At 44.3% G+C, this 21,148-nt stretch overlaps 2 protein-coding genes across 4 annotated transcripts in view; one reads left to right on the forward strand and one right to left on the reverse strand.

Annotated features, from left to right (window-relative positions):
- The window catches only part of GRHL3 (grainyhead like transcription factor 3), a 53,904-nt gene extending 40,906 nt beyond the window's left edge, over window positions 1–12,998 (forward strand). Inside the window, exons 14-16 of the mRNA XM_026702601.2 lie at window positions 1,081–1,166; window positions 3,396–3,460; window positions 12,144–12,998. Of these exons, the coding sequence (XP_026558386.1) occupies window positions 1,081–1,166; window positions 3,396–3,460; window positions 12,144–12,258 (266 nt within the window). The 3' untranslated portion in view covers window positions 12,259–12,998. The remainder of the gene's footprint in view (window positions 1–1,080; window positions 1,167–3,395; window positions 3,461–12,143) is intronic.
- STPG1 (sperm tail PG-rich repeat containing 1) overlaps window positions 11,725–21,148 on the reverse strand; it is a 37,959-nt gene continuing 28,535 nt past the window's right edge. Inside the window, exons 10-11 of one of the 3 annotated variants that reach the window (XM_087939640.1) lie at window positions 16,510–16,604; window positions 11,725–12,410 (exon numbers count right to left, since the gene is read on the reverse strand). In XM_087939640.1, coding sequence (XP_087795766.1) covers window positions 16,528–16,604 — 77 coding nt within the window. In that variant the 3' untranslated portion in view covers window positions 11,725–12,410; window positions 16,510–16,527. Of the gene's footprint in view, window positions 12,411–12,962; window positions 13,685–16,509; window positions 16,605–21,148 lie in introns of those variants that run through there. The other 2 variants (XM_087939643.1, XM_087939641.1) reach the window with 2 other exon arrangements.

Below are 21,148 nucleotides of genomic sequence, written 5' to 3' on the forward strand. Positions count from 1 at the left end.
TGTGAGACCTCAAAGCAAAGATGTAATGCAGGGGTGTCAAACTCGATTTCACTGTGGGCCACATATGGGTTGTGTTTGACATCCGGAGCTGGGTGGGCAGGGCCAAGGTAGACGTGACCAACTCAACGTCACTCGTGTTGGGGGCGCCTGTGGCGGCCCATGTGCTCTGCCAGTGAAAATGGGCTCCCGAGCTCTGTTTTCAGCTACAACAGCTTCCTGCAACCCTCTGCCAGCAGAAACGGAGTTTGGGAGTGCTGCCCATGGCCCAGGGGTGGGATTCAAACTTTTAACAACCGGTTCTGTGGGCGTGGCTTAGGTGGTAGGTGTGGCTTGATGATCATATGACTGGGTGGACATGGCTTCATGTTATTGGCTGGGCGTGGCCAACTCAATGTCACTCACATCAAGGCATGCAGCTCCTCGCCTGGCCTCTCATGACTGTGGGGATGCTGCAACAGTCATAAGTGTGAAAAATGGTCATAAGTCACTTTTTTCAGTGCCATTGTAACTTTGAATGGTCACTCCACACAAGCAAAGTACCAGCAAAGGAGGGGAAAGAAACTCCAGAGATGTTCCTGAGACAGGAAGTCTAGTCCTGCCAAGAATGCAATAAGGGTTAACAGAGAGGCAGTTTCTATAAGCAACACCAGAATGTTTCCTTCTTGCCTTCCTTACAGGATTAGGCCAGTAATTTCTTCTAACAACCGGTTCTCTGAACTACTTAGAATGTTAACGACCGGTTCTAGCGAAGAGGTGCGAACCGGTAGAATCCCACCCCTGCCGTGGCCCTCGTGAACTGCATTTTCGGCTGCGATGGCCTCCTGCACACAGCAACCGCACACAGCCCTCCCAAGCTCTGTTTTCACTGGCATAGGCATCATGGTCCGGTCCTTCGCTGTTTCAGGGTGGCCCTTTAGGCCAGATCTAAGCACCCCTTGGGACAGATCTGGCCCCCAGGCCTTGAGTTTAACACCCTTGATGTAATGGGTTTGGGAGATTCTATACCGGAAGGAGAGAAATGAGGGCTTCCTTCTTCCACATCTGCAGATAGATTTGACCATTGTCTCTTGTGTCATTCAGTTCTACTCTATGTACGACGGGAATCAGAGGAAGTTTTTGATGCTCTCATGTTGAAGACTCCCGATCTCAAAGGCCTGAGAAATGCGGTGAGTTTCTCTCCTTGGTCATCCTATGGCATGGAAGTTTGCTACCTTGGGATGAGGTGCTGAAGACATCTAGGGTGGAGAAGGGCAGCCAGCAGACCTCCACAAAAGGAATGACAACTTGAGTCAGACTGCTTCCCATCCCAGATGTTCATCCCTTCCTAGGTTTCTTTATCCTATTTTAATTAAAATCTTCTTACAATGTTGCTTAAGTAATGAGAGGAAACAACTACTGGCTGTTTAAGAGATGGCTCCACTTAGTCAATGTTGTACAACGATTCTGGTGCTGATAAAATAGAAAACCAATCTTGGGATGCTGCATTTTAAGACCTTCTCTAAAGAAATGTTTGGTTGGGATTATAACTAGCCCATTGGCAGCCTGACCTGGGCAATGGAGTCCATTTTGCATTAAACTAGAGTTTGCTAACTGGTGGTTTATAGAAAAAGGCACAATCAGTTTGTTGGTTGTATTTCCACAAGGTGCTAGCTAGGTCATGAATGGTAATTTCTATTCCTCAATGACTGTATTCATACAATGCACTCCTTAAACCAACCGTACCACATGAAGAACTAGCACGATGTGTAAACCTCATGAATATATACCATAGAGACCATCAGAACTTAAAACAACAAACGGTTCCTACTTTTCAGTTCCTGTGAAGATTTGTGTTTCACTATGAAAGGCCCCATGTGTAATTTGGTTCCTAGGCCCGTTTCTGGAGGCCATTTTCCTGTTCATTCTGTATTCTCTTTCTCTCTAGATTTTGCCTCTTTTAGCTTGGCTGGGCTGGAAGCTCTCTCCTTTTCCCTACCACCATGAATATTTGTTCAATGTTTAAAGAGCACACAATGCTGGAGCATATTTCTGTGATGTTTATCACCACCGTTCCAGATAACCCTCGGCTCGGCTTTGCTGAGGCGGGGAATAAAGCAAACAATCTCCCGAAAATGATCTGATAGCCATATTTATGGCTTTGCTTTATGTGTGTGTGTCTCTTTCTGAGTGTGTGTGCCCTGCTTTTGCACACTTTCAAATTGGAAAAGAGCAAATAACACATTTCTTTTTCTGAAATCGCCTCTTGGGAGCTGTAGTTTTCCACACTGAAATGGTTTCTCTGCTTGTAGAAATGAGGCTGTGGTTTCCCCCCAAAAAGGATGGCTGAGAAGTAGAATAGAATACTGTAGAATAATAGAGTTGGAAGGGACCTTGGAGGTCTTCTAGTCCAACCTCCTGCTTAGGCAGGAAACCTTATACCATTTCAGACAAATGATTGTCCCATCTCTTCTAAAACAAACCTTACAGTGTTGGAGCAGCCACAACTTCTGGGGGCAAGTTGCTCCACTGATTAATTGTTCTAACTGTCAGGAAATTCCTCCTTAGTTCTAGGTTGCTTCTCTCCTTGATTAGTTTCCATCCATTGCTCCTTGTCCTGCCCTCAGATGCTTTGGAGAATAGTAAGAAACATGAATCTGGCCAAACCCACATTCTCCTCTAGGGAGGGAATTGGGAGACCAGGTTTAAAATTGGCCCAAATAGTGTATATCATAAGTTTTAGATTGGTTTTCAGACTGTGTGATGCTAAAATACCATTCGTTTGCTTTTGGCTTCGTACAATTTGTAGTCTTGACTTTGTGGCTTATTCAACAGATAATGACTAAAGCAAACTTTGAGTATTAAAAGAACTTCACAACAAATGTTAGGAAGGTCTACCTAAGATGCAAAAGGTCTTGTTCTAGGGGGATAGGAGGTCAAGACTCAAGAATAAACAAAAAAGTCAAGACCGTGGCCACGATTATGTAATGATACCATTGCGGCTACCCTCTTGATTATTATTTTTGATCCTCTCTCCCAACTCCATGGGTATCCATGCATTGTTCTTGTGTTGCAAGGGAAGATTTAAACCAGTTTCAGAAGGGAGAGGGAAACATTAGAAACAGAGATTTGCCTAAGCCAACATTACTCCATAACTAGAATAGGATTTGAACAGGTTTTTACTGGATCTCATTCTATTTATCACTAAGTAGGTTTGTTCTCAGCTCTCAGTTGTTTGATTTTGACATGGGAATCTCTTTGGGACGATGCAATTGCAACGGGTTTATGGTCAGAATCGAGTGAGTTGAATGGGGAAGTATTACAGGTACTGCAATACCACCAGTGAGTTTTATAAGACTCCAGGAATCCATTCATCGGAATGTGTAGATGGATGTAAACTATTCTTTTTCATTTTCCAGATTTCAGAAAAATATGGCCTGCCAGAAGAAAGCATCTATAAAGTCTACAAAAAGTGCAAACGAGGGTAAGTGATAGTCTGTTTCCCTTGTATGACATTCCTGGTTCTTGGGTCTAGCAAGTAGGTAAGAAAATGTATACATGAAAAGAAGCAGGAATGTTGGCCAGTTTTCAGAGGTCTAGGGAAGGAATAGTATCAAATTAATTTGGAAGAAATTCTGCATGTCTTGATTAAGTACAACCAGAATCTTGCTAGATCCAGCCAAAGGCTTATCTGGTTCAGCATTTCATGAAAGCAACTACCCCTTCCTCCTTGCTGTGGCCCAACAGATCTTATTTAGGAATGCCCTCCGGCTCAGGAGATTGTTGTCTTGTAATTTAATATTCTCAACTGGAAACCTAAAGATTCATGCTCTGTGTGAGCATCAAGTATGAGATGAGGACTCTATGATTAGCCATGTTCTTTGGCTACAATGATGGAAGCTGCTTGCTAGTGGGCTTCAGTGGGCTTTCCCTGTGTCATTACTTTGGTGGAAGCTGAAATGACCTATCACAGAGGTCTCCAAACTTGGCAACTTTAAGACTTGTGGACTTTAAGACTTGTGAACTATGCTAGTTGGAAAATTCTGGGAGTTGAAGTCCAATCAGTCTTAAAGTTGCCAAGTTTGGGGACCCCTGGCCTATAGAGATGTTTCTCAACCTCAGGAATTTTAAGATGGGTGGACTTTGAATCTCAGAATTCCCCCAGCCAGCATTGGGTTCATTGGAATGGAAGGTCATCATGTGGCAGTTTGGCTGTAATTTAGGGCAATGTGTGACTGTAGCCAGGGGTGGCTTATTGTGCGAAACATAATTAAGCCATTCCACATGTAAGACAAAGTTTAGGTTACAGCACTTAGGAGATCCACACCAAAAATGGAAATTCTCTGGTCAATTTTGAACCTTCCACACTCTCTCGCCTTAGCTTGCTGTTCCTCAACCTTGGCATTTGTGGTCTTCAACTCCCAGAATTCCCCAGCCATTGGTGGCTAGGGAATTCTGGAGGTTGAACTTTACTCATCTTAAAATTGCCAGGACTGAAAACACTGCCCTAGTCTATTTACAAGAGTATTGTGAAGATACCATTGGAAGGAAAGTCCATCGCTGGCTAGAGAATTCTGAGAGTTGAAATCCACACATTTTGAAATGTCCAAGGTTGGGAAATTCATATAAACACACACACAGGAGGTGCGGGGGGGAGAGAATCACTTGTCCTACCTAAGATGGGAAATCATTTTTGTTCTAGCTTAGATTACTTTAATTTGACACCTTCCACAATAGGAGGTGAAGTTCAACCCACCTGGACATGAGTTGAACTTCACCTCCTATTTGGGGTATAGCTGGCCTTAGGTATTAAGAGTCAACGCCTTGGGAATGGGCCAAGGTTTGCGTTTCTGCTTTTCAATCTCGTTCCAGTTGGCTTCTACATACTGTGTCTTTTATTTTTAAAATATGAAGTTGTCTGGTGAGGATAAAAAAGGCCTGAGGAAGAAGCGTGTGTGTGTACATAGTGCATGGAGTGGTCTGGGGAATTTAACAGATATGTTGTTATCTCCCCGGGCAATGGCCCGAGGTCACCATCTTTGAGTTTATCTTTATCATCAGGGCATCATTGTTTATTTATTTCTCAAAACCAGCAGGATTGAAGTAACCCTTAGGCTTAGAGTGGCAGATAATACTGGAATAGAGCAGTTTTGGGAGGAAAATCTGTACTGGATTCCATTAATGGGACTCTTAGATATTACAAATATAGCATTTATTGATTGGAGATGCTAGCATTTCAGCATCAGTATGACTGGCTGGGGAATTCTGGGAGTTGAAATCTTCAAGTCTTAAACTTACTAAAGGTTGGACACCCTGCTCAGAACATAAGATTGACACTATTCTGGTGAAGGTGGTTGTTATGCAAAATGATGCAGGCTTGGAACAAAAAACCCAAGCTTTGTTTATACAGCAAAAAGAACAGGATCTTAAATCCTTACAGAGGACTCCAGGAAAATGCTCCCCCAAGGTATAACTATTGAAATAAACAGCAAATTTCACACCTGGAACCTTTGGGAATGGAACATAAATCTGGTCTGGGTTGGATGGAAGTTGGTGGTCTGAAGTTTGAGAGGGCACCAATAATCCACTGGGGCCAGGAGTGGTATCTCCAGCAAATAAAATTTAGAAATACAGGCTCTTTGCTAGTTCATACTTGAGCTAATTCATAGGACCTAGTTTGTGCTTGAGCCTTCCCATTTCAGGCCAAATATTTCCCGCTTACGTAAGAACTGAGTAGCCGCTTAAAAATCTTTCGCATTCCACGTTGCAACCGAGTCTGAAGGATACAAAAGCCGGGTAGCAGGGGTGGGTGGTAAATCACCCCTAATTTTTGTTTCCCCTTTTCTCTCCTCCACCTCCCAGTCTGGTCAGACAAAGAACATAATTTGGCAGGGGGGTGGACTGCCCATCCTTCCGCTAATCTTGTTGTGTCTGGATAACTGCGGCCTGTAGCCCATCACAGAGACTGGAGGTTTTGTTCTTACTTCTAGCAACCCATGAAATCCCAGGTCCTCTTGGGGCTTCGGTTTTTACAATATGGTGCAGCTCCAGATGGCTTGGTCCTTGAATATCTGATTCCAAAATGGAATTTCAGCAAAAGCAATCAAGTCAACACCTTAAAAGACCACCCTGTTTAGAGCTTTTTCTCCCATACCCCTGTCGGTCCAGGTACCTGGGCCCAACCAAGTAACCTCATTACTGCTAGAAGGGTTTGCTCTCTATTTATATACGGGTGGATTGCCAGTATTGGTGGGAGTGTTGTTTTCTTTTTGGTAGTTCCTTGATTAGGCTATTGTTTACTGTTTAATTATTTGAAATGAGTTGGTAGTTCCTTGACTGGGGTATTGTTTACTGTAATGAAACATCTGCAAGAAAACAACCAAGCTCAGAGAGCACTAAGGGATGGAACACTAAGGGTGGACGTAGCAGGGGAAGGTTACTGCAAAATCCCCATTCCCTCCCCACCCCACTACCCTGCTTTCCAGCTCCGTTCTCCTGTGTAGGGCAACCAAAGAAGACCCAGCCAATCAGCTGGTACCCAATGGGAGGCAGAGAATAGATGGGGGCGGGGCCAGTCAGAGGTGCGATTTGCTGGTTCTCCAAACTACTCAACATTTCTGTTACCGGTTCTCTCAGAACGTGCTGAATACCAGCTCTACCTTCATTGCTTCCTCCCACTTCAACCCATTATACCTTTCTGGGTCTTTTAATGCCTCCAAGCTATTTCCAAACATAGGGCTTTTTCAGGAGAGTACTAGACCCCTGGCAGGTGACAAGTTGCAAGGAACCTGGAGACGCTTCCTTTCCCCTTCACCCCATGTCCCCTTTAGTACCACCCAGTGTGTGTGTGTGTGTGTGTGTGTGTGTGTGTGTGTGTGTGTGTGACTGAGGGAAGGCTGAACCTGACGTTCTAAGCATCTGCCTCACCCCACGTTAAAGACTGTGATTGATGTCCAGGAGGTGACATTCAATGGGAGGGGAAGCAAAGCCAATCCTGTTCCTTAACTTGGTCCACAGTAAATAAGTAAGGAGAAGTTCATTTGGCTGCTGTCAGTCTTGTTGCTGTGGCAGAATACAGCTTGGCACTGAGCAGCACAATTTATATAATTAACTGCCAGCTCGATGACACTTCAGCATGGCATCAGAGTTTCTGGTCTCCTGAACGTCCCTTGCTGAGAGTCATTGCAGAATTTTGTGTATGAAGCATTATTTTAACAACTGGAAATTTCATGGTTTAATTAAACAAGACTCCGCTAATAATCCCAGTAAAACAGGTGCTAACGTGGCACAAAAACATATGTAGCTTAAACCGTGCTGGAAAGATCTTGCTCTAACTTGCAAAGTATTTCGTAGGTGGTACCTGGAAGTCGCTGAGAAGTTGTGCCTAAATGGGTCTTACATTTACTATCTTTAAAAAAAAAACCATTGTGCTTTCCAGAAAACCTGCCACAGAGGTGTCATTGGGAAAGGGGAGGGTTTTAGCTAGTGAAAAGATAGGTGGGGAAAATTTAAAAGAGGAAGATAGTGACAAATTGACAAATGGCGTGCAGAGCCATTTGTGCTGGAATGCGAACCTCAGGCAAACTAATTATTGAAGAGATCATTCTACCTCACTTACGTCATGCACTGCAAATGCCTCACAGCTGATTTTTTGGCCTGTTTGAGGCCTTTTTCGGCCTCCCAGAGGCTTAAGGAAAAGCCTTTGCAGGCTGAAAAAGAGGCCTGTTTTGTCACTTCCTGTATTTCCGGAAATCCGGAAGCAACGAAATGAGCCTGTTTTTCAGCCTGCAAAGCCTGAAGAAGCTTTCCTCAAGCCTCTGGAAAGCCTAAAAAAGCCACAAACAGGCCAAAAATCTGCTGGCAGTGCAGGTAAGGGGGTAGCAGGGTGGATTGTGCACATATGCACAGGGGGCATATGCGCATGTATACCTCATTCAGATGTATAATAACATATTACAGTACAATTCATCTCTTATGTATTATACTTGGCAAAGTGTCACAGTCAGTGTTGGATGTATATTTTGTGTATATTTGTAGATATTGTACTCTCTAATTGCAAATGGAGAAGTGTGTACTCTATTTTTCTTATCTCCATTTTTAAGTGCTCTGCTTTTATTAAGTGCTCTCTTCCTCCTCCTCTTCCTCCTCCTCCTCCTTCCTCCTCCCCCTTTCTTCTTCCTCTTCCTCCCTTCTTCCTTCTTCCTTCTTCTCCTTATCTCCATTTTTAAGTGCTCTACTTTTATTGTATTGCAAACAGTTGCTGGGGTGCATCTATAGTTTTGTTGTACTTGTACAATGACAATAAAGTTTCTTCTTCTTCTTCTTCTTCTTCTTCTTCTTCTTCTTCTTCTTCTTCTTCTTCTTCTTCTTCTTCTTCTTCTTCTTCTTCTTCTCTTCCTTCTCCTTCCTCCTCCCCCTTTCTTCTTCCTCTTCCTCCTCCTCTTCTTCCTTCTCATTCCTCCTCCCCTTCTTCTTCCTTCTTCCTCCCTTTCTTCCTCCTCTTCCTTCTTCTCCTTCTCCTTCTTTCTTCCTTTCCCCTTTCTTCCTTTCCCTTTCTTTCTTTCTTTCTTTCTTTCTTTCTTTCTTTCTTTCTTTCTTTCTTTTCTTTCTTCTTTCTTTTCTTTCTTTTCTTCTTCTTCTTCTTCTTCTTCTTCTTCTCCTTCTCCTTCCTCCTCCTCCTCCTCCTCCTCCTCCTCCTCCTTCCCGAACTTCCAGGAGGCCCATTTTTCACCCTCCCTGAACCTCTGCAGGTGGGCTGGGCGGAACCAGCCAGGAGTGGGATTCAGGAGTTCTCCCAACTGCACAGAAAATTAGCTAGGGGCTCTCCCAAACCCCTGCAAACCCCCAGCAGCCCACCTGTGTATCAAGGGTAGCCTTACTACTAGAAAGGAAGCGGCTACTCTGCCCTGCTGCTGAAAAACAAACCCTCGCACAATCCTGGTGGAAACCCTCTGGTTCTCCTCCGTGGAGGACAGGCTGCCAAAGCCTCTTCTTGATTGCCTTGATTGTCAGCCCTCCAGCTTTGGTGGGCGGGGGGGGGGGGAGAGTTGGGGGCGGGAGGCGAGTTTCATTCCATGGGAACCAGCTTGCAAAGGGTTTCCAGAGTGGCGTCAGGGGAAGGAAAAAAACAAAAACAAACGCCGTGCCTCTGAATCGCCTCGGGTACTCCCAGCAAACCGCAGCTCGTCTCCCCCAGCCTGTCTCTCTTTGCAAGTGCCAAGCACTTCTCTTCTTCCCCGTCCTCCTTGGAGCCCTTGCAAGGGAAGGAGATGCAGCCCAGGAGCCCAGGGTTTTCCTCCAGCTCCTCCCCATCGATGCTTGGCAGATGAGCTCATGTTTGCCTTGGCTCACGTCCAAGGCCTGGGCTTAAAAGAACCGAGAGGCAGCCAAGTTCAGGATGGTGAGAAGGTGTGCCTGGGGCAGGTGCTGTGAAAGGGGCTTTTGGCTGAGGAGGGGGGGCTGGCTGGGGGGGGAAGGGACGCCCTCTTTAGAGAGGGTAGCCCAGCCTCCCCCCAAGAGTGACGCCTTCCAAAAACATCAAGATGACGTCTCTCCGAATATCCACCCCGCTGGCTGGGTGGCCTGGGGGCTTCTCTACAGGTAGCCCTCAACTTACAATGTCTACTGCTAAAGGGAAGGAGTCGTTAAGTGAGACGTGCCTGATTTGTCGCTGCAATCATTAAGCGAACCACCGGGGTTAAGTTAAGCAAGTCCAGCTTTTCCCACTCAGTTTGCTTGTTGGAAGCTGGCTGGGAAGATCACAAATAAATGGTGGTTGTGTGGCCCTAGAACACTGCAACTATTGTAAATACAATCTGGTTGCAAGGGGCCTGAATTTTGATTATGTGAATGTGGGGACGCAGCAACACTTGTAACTGGAAGTGGTTGTAGGTCATTCCCCGCTCCCCGCAGTGCCTTCGTAACTTCGGTCACTAAACGAATGGTAAGTCAAGGACTCCCCGTAGTCTCACTATATTTAGAAGGCATTTGGTTTTGGGCAGGCTGGAGTAGATCTTCTCATAGCATGCCACCCACCTGGACAATGCCTTGTGGAACATTATCCAAGCTGGTAGGTAGCTGCATGGCGCTGCCTAGCTAAGCCCGGCCTAGTAGGATAAGATTTCAACAAGCCTGAGCCTCAAACCGTCCTCAAGGTCTCCCTAGCCTAAGAGGGGCCCAGTGGAACAGCAATCCAGGGAAGCCCTCAAAGAAAATATCCTTTCCAGTATGAGGCGAAGGGACAGGATGGCCGCCATCTTCCTTGGCCAAACTCTGCTGGCAGGGCTGTTGACATCACCAGTTGTGTACATCCACCTCTACTGGGTCCCTTTTGGAAGCTACTTTTTTAGATGGATGCAGCTCTGATTCTAAAGCAGCCTCTTTTTTTTTGCCCTCTTGGAGATGGCAGTGTAGATATACTGTGCAGTACATGTGCCAAATTTCTATTTGAGCAATGACAAAAAGTTGCTCTGTTCTGCAAAAACCAGGAAATATTAAGTACTACCAAGCTGTGGTTACTTGTCTGCATAAATGTCCTGCTTTGCACCTCAGATAACAATTCAAATTATCAATCAGAGCTGCACTTGTGAAATATATAATATGATAGTAATTCAACCAGTTCCTGGCTTCATGGTTTTGGGATTTTCTCTCTTTACTTGGAAACTGTTTGGCTGGCTGGGATTGTGCTCCAGAAGGAAGGCTGAAATCTCCACCAAAACCCACAAGTTGGGTGGTAAAATAAACAGAGTCGGTTGCTAGCTGGGTCTGAAGTCTCTGCACCAGCTTCCTGGGCATAATATGTGGAGGTGTGTAGCTGTCTGAAATGTTGAGGTGTTGGGGTGTTTGGCACAAAGAGGCTGGAGGCAAAAGTGTTAATAAAGTGCAGCTCACAAAGGTTTTTGCTTTGGTAATAAAATGCATTTGTTGAAAAAGAGGCTGCCAAGTTCCTTCTGATTGCTTGCTTTTAAGAACTAGTATAGTTGACTCTGGATTTGCATGGTCATTTCACATGTTAGATGATTATGGGTGACTTTCATTCTTTTGCTATTTATGACTGGTATATCAGGTTGCTTAGTAAAGTTGAACCAGGAAGCTTTCTTTTCTTTTTTTTTGCCAGGGATTGCATGCAGTATTTTTCAACCTTGGCAACTTTAAGATATGTGGATTTCAACTCCCAGGATTCCTCAGGCAGGCTGGGGAATCCTGGGAGATGAAATCCACACATTTTTACATTGCCAAGGTTGAAACACAGTGTGCATGTGGTAGCGTTGCTACTACTGCTACAGAGGGTCATGATTGCTAAAACTGCAATGTAATTTAATTTTTTGTTTGACAGGTTAGAGAATTTAATGGAGCAAACAGATACTGTATGTTGAAACTTTCAGAGATGATATACCCCTCCCAAATGTATCTTATGCAAAATTGCCAGAATCTGCTTTCTTGAAAATTAACCCATTGTGGAGTCCAGTTTTGACAACATGATTTGGTGGTGCTTGAATAATATGATTATATTTGTTGTTGGAAGAGGTGGTATTAATTAATTGCAGTATACAATTGGTACAAATATTAAATATGACACTAGGAGCAATGGATGGATGGATGGATGGATGGATGGATGGATGGATGATACCAAGCAGCTGAGTTATATCATGGAACATAAGATCACTGCTTTCAGAGTCTGCCTTTCCACTTCAAATGACAGGAATTAACTTCAACTATACTGGCTGCAGATGACAAGAAATATAATTCAAAAAAAATCTCATTTTATTTTATCATTTCCCATAACTATATCCATGCTTTGTTTTGTTTTATTGTAATCACTACATTGTTAATGCAGGAATCAAAGACAGAATAGTAGCACAAAATCTTCTCGGTCACTGCTTTTCTGTTTGAAAGTTCCTCCTGGCTCATTCACAAAAATCCCACATACCCCAAAAACACCAGGTTGGGTGGGAAGAGCTCTCAGAACAAATGCCTGTCTTCCTCTGGAAATTGCTGGATTCTCTCCTCTGAGCAACTCCCAACGGAAGATTATCAAGCAATATCCTGCACAGTGTCCTCTTCTCTTACTCTGCCCAGCCTTATCTTTGGAGCTTGCATTGTTGCTGATATCCAAATACAGTGTTCAGCTGACTAACCTTTCTGTTGCTTTCTTCTTCTTCTCACAGCATCTTGGTAAATATGGACAACAACATAATCCAACATTACAGCAACCATATGGCTTTCCTCCTTGATGTGGTGGAAGCTGAGGAGAAGTTCCAGGTGACCCTCAAGGAACTCTGAAGACTCCAAAACCTGCACTTCTGTGGGATGATTGACAGCGGGGTGGAGTTTCACTCTCCTTCTGTGCAAGCCCAACCCATCAGTTCAGAGTATTTGACTGGTCCGCGACCCCCTTTGAAGGGGGAGAAGTAACCAGAGATGGTGGCCGAGCTCTACATGTGAAGAGGGTGTAGAAGATCCATTCTCAATGTGAATGTGGAACTTCTCTCCATTATTGTTGCTATTGTTATTATTATTGTTATTATTTTATACTATATTATGATGCTGGTTGTCTGCCAGGCTGAGAATTCTAACCTTTTTCCCTGTCAGATAGCAGTGCCTAAATCTCCTTCGTTTTGCTTTTTTGGAAATGGTTTAGTGTCAACTCTTGGGGCCAGGAGGCAAAAACCAAGTTCTAGACATGGTGAATTTTCAAACTAGCTTCAAAGACACAGCCCTGTGTTCCCTCACCCTACGTCCCTTCTTGCCTCAGAGGCCTGGATGTTCCCATCCAGAGCAACCGTGACTGTTTTATACATTTCCAATGCCTTTTTGTTATTTTATAAATATCCAAACATGTGCATATGTATAAATATACCTTGTTTTATATATTGACATGGAGGAAAGTACAGCATTTCAAAACCAGCTGCCTCATAGTTCCCTACACGGGCTGTCTTTCCCCCTCCCCCTTCTTCGTTCATTTTTCTAACTTTTTTTTTTTTTTTGTATATTCTATTGCAATAAAGATTCATTGACAGAAATGCAAGCCTGGCATAATGTAGATCCAAGGAAAGAAGCAGTTTCCGTGATTCATTAAAATGCATTTATTAAAATGCATAAAATCAAGATGGCGGTCACAACTAGGTGACCAAATCCTTTTTTTTTTTCATGGACGTAAAAAAGGGGTAGAACTTTGAACTCATGGTTGTGGTAGCCATCTTGACTTTTTTTCCCCCTCTTGTGGAACCCCTGGTGTTGCAGTGGATCGCAACCATTATCACTCCCCTGTGTGTGTGTTAGTGGGTATGCCGTCTCTTGTTCTTGGGGGGAGAAGCTTGGAGGCAATTAAAATCCATTCCTACAGGACCTAAGCCATCTCTCTTTCTTCCGGGACATTCAGGAATCCAATCGAAGGGATTATCTGTAGCTCAGAGTTGAACTGTGGAGTTCCTGGTGACCTCAGAGCTCAAGGGTTCGTTTGTTTGCAGACATTTCATGACCCAACTAAGTCATATCATCAGTTCCAAGAAACATCATAATCTTACAGAGACAATGTCCCCTAGTTAGGTAAGGAAACACCTGCAAGCAAACCACCAAACTCAGCGAACATAGATCATGTGTTGCTGTATTGCTGTAGCAAAAACTAAATTGACTCCAAGAAATTTTGAGGAAAAATGGGTTGTGAGCCTAGACTCACCCATTCATGACCGTAATTGGTATGGCTGGGCTGGAATAAAAAGAGAAGTTAAACAGCACATTTACCTCTGCACAATACAGGTAATCCTGGACTCGCAACCTGTTGCTTAGCAACCATTTAACATTCCGGCGGACCTATCTGGGGTATTTACAACCTGGATTCCAAATTCCAATGGTTGAGCCCCCATTGCAGTCAGATGGCTGAACTTCGGCTGCTTGGCAAACAGGTGCATTTATGGCCATTTGCAGCATCCAATGGTCATGCGACCACATTTTTTTGCCCAAAACCTGGCATTGACTTCTGCTTTTTTGTGGCAAAACTGACTTATAGCAAATCATGGGTTAACTTAATTGATGCAAAAAAAAAGTCATTAAATTGAGTCAGTCACATAACCAACCTGCTTTACAACCATCACAAGTCTTGAACATGTGGGTTCTGTTACAGTCGTAACTCAAGGACTACCTTTGTCCTTGAGTTAATGAAGCTAAGGATAAGAATCTTCTTTTGGGGAGAAAGGGAAACTTGGTGAATTTGATTAACAAACAAATAAAAACATGGTCTCTGACAAATGAACTTGAGGACCAAAGGAACGGATGGCAAACAGGAGCAGCAACAGAGGGAAGAATAAAAAGCTCCGAATTTGAGGTGGAAAACACAAGAAAGAATTAAGCTGAACAAGTTTTACAAGGGGAAAAAAAGCCTTTCCTGAATCAGAACTGAAGAAGCTTCTGGGATGAGAAGCTAAACATTTCTGAGGAATAAAAAAACAAGAAAGTCCAGTTGTCTTTTGGAAAAGCACCTTTGAGGCAACTATGAACTGGACAATTGAAAATCTCCACAGAAATGGCAAAATGACAGTTTTGCTCTTTTGCCAAAGTGTCTTCAGGTTGTGGTTAAAAAAACAAAACAAAATGGCAGCCAGAATGATGTCATCAAAGCTCTGGCCCATTTTATGTGTCAGGCACGGGTTTTTTTTAACCGCCACCTGCAAATGTCCTTGCCTTTTCCTGTTGATTTACCAGTGAACCTCTAAACAGCTGGAAACGGATCTGGGTGGAAATGCCCTGTCACCTAACAGGGGGGCAGCACTTCAGTCTACTGATTCTGGTTTAGCATGTTCAAGGAATGTGGTGACTGCTATTACAAGTGAGGTTATGATTTCCTGCACAGTTATGCAACTTTGTCCTGGAGGACGGCCACCATTCCTTCAACCATTCCCCCAGAAAGTGCTTGCCCAGAATGAAAACTAAATATGACATGCATGTTTTCATTGACACCTAAAAAGCAACAGAAGTTAAGCCAGATTTTTTAAACAGAAGAAGAGAGTTGGAAGGGACCTTGAAATTTTCTAGTCCAACCCTCTCCTCAAGCAGGAAACCCTACACCATTTCAGACAAATGTTTATCCAATCTCTTCTTAAAAACTTCCAGCGTTGGAGTAGCCACAACCTCTGGAAGCAGGTTGTTCCACTGGTTAATTGTTCTATCAGGAAACTTCTTAGTCTCTTCTTGTCCTGCCTTCAGGTGCTTTGGAGAATAAGTTCATCCCCTCTTCTGTGTGGCATCCCCTTAGATATTGGAACACTGCTATCATGTCACCCCTAGTCCTTCATTAAACAAGACATACCCAGTTCTTGCAACTGTTCTTTGTATGGTTTGGTCTCCATTAAACTAGCTCTTAGAATTACTGTCCAGTCATATATATAAAAGTTATCCCTTTCTATCATATTAAACATTACAATTTGGTAAGAACTTTTGGAAGCCTCTGTGGACCAAGCCTGAGAAATTGGAGGGGCAGGGATGAGCCCGGCAATGCAAAGATGAAACTTGCTTGTTGAGTGAATTGTGATCTTCCCAACAACTGTGATCTTCTAGAGCAAGGGTCTTCAAACTTGGCAAGTTTAAGACTTATGGACTTCAACTCTCAGAATTCCTGAGCTAATATGACTGGGAGGAGGAATTCTGGGAGTTGAAGTCCACAAGTCTTAAAGCTGTCAAGTTTGAAGACCCTTGTTCTAGAGTATGGGAAGATCACAATTCACTCAACAAGCAAAGTCCATCTTTGCATCTTCTCAGGCTTGGTCCAAAGAGGCCACCAAAAGCTCTTATGGATGAAACGTTAAACTAGCCATGCCTAGCCATAGCTGTGTTGAGAAACACTGCCATAGGAGCTCTTTGTATTTTCATATCTAGCTTCTGAATCTGCTCCTAGTTTCCTTCACCTGACAGTTCACTAAATTACGACCAATTCTAATAGGAACATTTGTCCAACGTGCTCTGTTGATTTATTGATCGAAGGCCAGTCCATCTGCTTAGTTCGTGGTTGACAATAAATCTCATTGGATTAGCATCCACTCAATTTCAGACACTGTTGTGAGAGTAAGAGTTCCGTGTTCATCTTCTCCATACCTATAATTGTATAAATGTTTTTGTATCTTTCCCTCAGACACAAACATTTTCCCACAGCACTTGGTTTCCCACAGTCAAGAAGTAAATCTAAACCAGGGGTCTTCAAACATGGCCACTTTAAGACATGTGGAATTCAACTCCCAGAATTCCCCAGCCAGCATGGCTGGCTGGGGAATTCTGGGAGTTGAAGTCCAAAAGTCTTAAAGTGGCTAAGTTTGGAGATCCTTGATCTAAACCATGTCAGAATTTGTCATTTTGGCCCAGAATTCCTGCCAAGGAAGATTAGTGCCTGACCTGAAAATCGGTAGTTGAAACAATTGCGACTTTCCGTCCAAAACTCTTTTTCAATCCTACAATACCGAACCAGTGAAAAACGAATGTTTTCCACCCATCAAAAGATATACAGAATTTTCTAATGATCTAAAAATAGACTCTGCCAAAACCAACCTTGTGGAATCTCTTCCTTTATAATACTGGCACCCATTTGTTGCTGACGTTGTACATGAAGGATTGTTTTTGTGGAATGGGGATGTTGTAAGCCCCTGGAAGGAAAAACACAGAATTTTATGGGATCGGTTTGCAGGGTGGGGACGTTCCTTCTCGTCCTTATATTTCTCTCACGCCCCTTGCTTTCTGCAATACAGGTGGTCCTTGACTTACAACCACAATTGAGCCCCAAATTTCTGTTGTTAAGCAAGGCAGTTGTGAAGTGACTTTTGCCCCCATTTTATGACCTTTCTTGCCACAATTGTTAAGTGAATCACTGCCATTGTTAAATGAAGCTGGCTTCCCCATTGATTATGCTGGTCAGAGGGTCGCAAAAGGCGATCACATGACCCCAGGACCCTGCTACCCATCGTAAATACATGCCAGTTGCTAAGCATCTGAATTTTGATCACGTGACCATGGGGATGCTGATACAGTTGTAAGTGTGAAAAACGGCTGTAAGCCCATTTTGTTCAGCGCTGTTGTAACTTCGAACGGTCACTAAACACAAATGTTTGCAAGCTGAGGACTACCTATATTAAACTACTCACCTGCTTGCTTTATGCAGCTTTCCCTCTGCTTGGCAAATGCAAAGGGGGGGGGGCGGGGAAGAAACCCCCTCAGGTACCGCAGTTGATCAGATGCTGGCACCCAACCTTTCAGGCAACAGAAGTGCAGAGGAAGCAGTTCAGCTATGGGCTGGGTTACTTTATTTTATTTTATTTTCCCAAGCAGCAGGGCTCCAAATCAGATGCATGGAAAATAGAAATTCAGCAGGCGCAGCTGCGTCTGCATGTCAGGCGGAGCAATGTCTAGCAAATTCCTCCTTTCTCTGCAGTTCAGGGCACAGATGTGCTGCCAGGGGGGGGAAAAAAAAAAAGCACTGACGAACTTGTGTGCAACCACAAGTTGGGACTAGAAGGAGGCGCAAGTGGCAATGAGGAAGCAGCATTTTCCTCCACCTCCTTTGCTGCAGAAGCTCCACAGAATGGTTCCCAGCCAGGCTGTCTTCACACATCCTGCTAAGCCAGGGGTGTCAAACTCAAGGCCCGTGGGCCAGATCCGGCCCTTGGGATGTTTAGATCTGGCCCACAGGGCTGCTCTGGAAACAGCAAAGGACCGGCCCGCAAGTCCCTCTACAAATGGAGATCAGGAGGGTCAAGCTCCATTTTTTGGGGAGTGGAGCAGAGGGTTTGTGATGACCCAGGGTGGGATACAAAACAAACACAGTCACAGAAAACAGGTGAAGCCCCTTTTATTCCTTCACTTTCCTTCCAAGCTCCAAAGATTCTTGATGGAAGCCAAAAAAAAGTCCCACACAAACAGTTACAAGAAGAAGGGAAAAAGCAACACCAACCAAGCAAGATAAGGGCTGGAGGATGTCCACAGATAACACACACTGAGAAGGATGCCAAACTCAGAGAGAAACCATCAACTAGAGATATTTCACGCTTTGTTTCCAGCGTTTACCCGTATGCAGGTCCTTCCTCTTACTCAGTTGTCACAGCTGCAGCCCATGAAGAGGAACAAGGCCCTCTCCTCCAGAGCGGACCATGTCTCTCCCTTATCCTCTCCTCCCTGCGTGCCCTAGGATGGAGAGGGGATGGGCCTGGGTCCTCCTCTGACTGCCCAGCCGGCCTCTGCCCTTCCCCAGCCTCCTCCACAAACTCCAGAGCCACCCTTCCACTCCCTGTCAACTGCTCCTCCTCTCCCTCGGAGTCAGTCTCCACCAGGGGCAGGACAGGGTTGCAGGAGGCCACTGCAGCCAAAAACGGAGCTTGGGAGACCATTTTTGCTGGCAGAGCACTCAAGCTACCACAGGTGCCCACAACACGAGTGATGTTGACCTGGACATGCCCCCCCTGACCCCCCCAAGGTCAAACACAATCCTGATGTGGCCCTCAATGAAATAGAGTTTGACACCCCCTGTGCTCAACCATCATGGAATTTAACACAATCAAAGCACCTAGTCCAAGGCCGACCAAGCAGACTTAGAGATCAGATTCACAGCTTGCACTAACCCAGGGTTTCTGGGAAAAGCTAATACTGGCTGAGGTTCATAACACAGATAAAGGCTCTTGTTGGTTAGGGATGGTGTGAGCTGTAGTCCAATTCAGTACAGGTAGTACAGGTAGTTCAGTACACAATTTCAAGTTGTGCCGATAATTAAGCAGGTCATCCCTCAACCAATCAATTTTAAGACTTTTTTTTTCCTGGCAGTTGTTAAGGGAATACAATGTCCACAATGGGCATTTTTACTACCAGTTCTGTGGGCGTGGCAGGGAAAGGATATACTGCAAAACCCTATTCCATCCCCACCCCACTAACCTGCTTTCCACTCTATTCTCCTGTGCAGGGCAACCAAAGAAGACCCAGCCAATCAGTGGTGGGATTCAAATTTTTTTACTACTGGTTCTCTGGGCGTGGCTTGGTGGGTGTGGCAGGGGAAGGATACTGTCAAATCTCCATTCCCTCCCCACCCTACTAACCTGCTTTCCAGCTCCATTCTCCTGTGCAGGGCAACAAAAGAAGACCCAGCCGATCATCTGGGACTCAATGGGAGGCAGAGAATAGATGGGGCAGGGCCAGTCAGAGGTGATATTCTAAACTACTCAAAATTTCCGCTACCGGTTCTCCAGAACTGGTCAGAACCTGCTGGATACCACCTCTGCATGAGGCCATTGAAAAGATGAAGCTCGGAGTCTTTTCAGGTTTGCAGTTAGGGGGTCTTGATTCTACTTGATCAATTTTACAACACATTTGCACATTTCTGTACTATCAAGACTACTGGAGTTCATAAAGTTATAAGATTGGAAAGAAACACTTTTGAAAAACGCGAAGGCAGGGGCATCCATGAGATTCCCAGTAGACTTTTGAAGTGATCTGTCCCTTCAACACATTTTTGTGAAAATGGACTCCAACCACGGTAGAATACCAAAACAGAGATAATATTATGCTGGCAGTAAGATTTAAACAATAACTTTCCAGAGTTCAAGCAATTTACATTTGTACCTCCCATAAGATTTATCAACTATAAAGAAAAGTAAGCATTAATAAAGATGTTTTTTAAAATTCCTTCTATTTATTTTTTTGTTCCTTTCTTAAAGGAAAGCCATAATTGTTCCTTTTAAAAAAAGTATTTGGCTTTCCATGGGCTTTGAAAAGTTTTTTTTTAAATCCATTTAAGCCCTTCTCATATTTTAGGATGTGTAGTTTATCCTGATAATTCCAAATATTCAGCCTAGAAACTCTATTACCAGTGATTAATGACCACTTTTCATAAATCAAAGGCAACATTGCCATTGTCTTCATCTCAGACTCCACATTCATCTGTCAGAAGGACTTAAGAGATTTTTGGTGTCCTTTACTTCCTTTAAGGGCTGAAGGAAATATTATGTTACCACTTGGGACTGATTGCTCACAAATCTCAAGCCTGCTTTAGCCAATATCAGCTCTTGTGTTTTTCACCCGATCCCACCTCCGCAGGTGATGTCTTGTCCCTCTGTGAAGGAATATTCAGAACTGGTTAAAAGGACAAGGAAGTGGTAGGAGCCTTGAAAAAAACATCTTATACTGCCCTTCTTCAAATACAGGATGTCCTTGACTGACGACACCAATTGTGACCAGAATTTCCATTGCGAAGCAAGATGGCTGTTAGGTAAATGATAGCTGATTTTACAACTTTTTTGTTGTTGCCATGACTATAAAGCAAATCGACGCAGAAGCGAATCACTTGATTGTTAGGCAAATCCAGCTTTCCTATAGATTATCATAAGTCAGCTGGGAAGTGTTGTGGCTTGCCGGCGGCAAGTGTGGATGGCAGAGGTCTCTGACAGCAAGGAGCCTGTCGAGGACTCGGATGAGGGGCCTGAGTGCGATGCAGGGATGGGGCCAGGACTATCGGAGAGTGGGGTGCTGCCTTCGGACCTTGTGGAGTCTGGCAGCAGTGACACAAAGGGCCCCGGGGAGCCTGTGCCCAGTGTGCGTGTGCGCAGGGCTGCTAGAAGGCGAGAGCAGCTGAAGTAGCAAGGGTGACTCAGGAGTAAGGCTGGAAGGGGATTGGCCCCTCCCATAAGGGATAAAAACCAGCCCTCGGGGATGTGCTCTTTGCAGGAAGCAAAGAAGTTCTTTAGACTCTGAGCCCTTGTTGAAGCCTTGCAAACTCCGATTTGTTTTTGAAATTTCTGTCGGTGGATATTTATCAGTAAATAGACTTCTGTTCTTGGCAGCCTTTTGCAACCTTGAAAGGGCTTGCTTTCATCTCGGACAATTAGGTTTAAATGACTCTTGGCTGGGAATGCAGAGAATTCCCAGCACCACATTAAAAAAGGTTTGCTTTTATACACAATTTGTGTTTGTTTAATTTGAACAAGGCTTGGGTCAGAATAGGAAGATTGGAAATGGTGATCATGTGACCCTGGGATGCTGCAACCATCATAAATCCATGTCGGTTGCCGAGTGCCTAGTTTTGGTCACATGACCATGGGGATGCTGCGACAATCATATAGTAAGTGTGAGGACTGGTTATAAGTCACTTCTTTCACAGCGCTATCCAGGGGTGGGATTCAAATTTTTTAACAACCGGTTCTGTGGGCATGGC

This window comes from Pseudonaja textilis, chromosome 10, assembly GCF_049901715.1.
Source record: "Pseudonaja textilis isolate UNSWEBS1 chromosome 10, rPseTex1.2, whole genome shotgun sequence".
NCBI classification, from domain to species: Eukaryota; Metazoa; Chordata; class Lepidosauria; order Squamata; family Elapidae; genus Pseudonaja; species Pseudonaja textilis.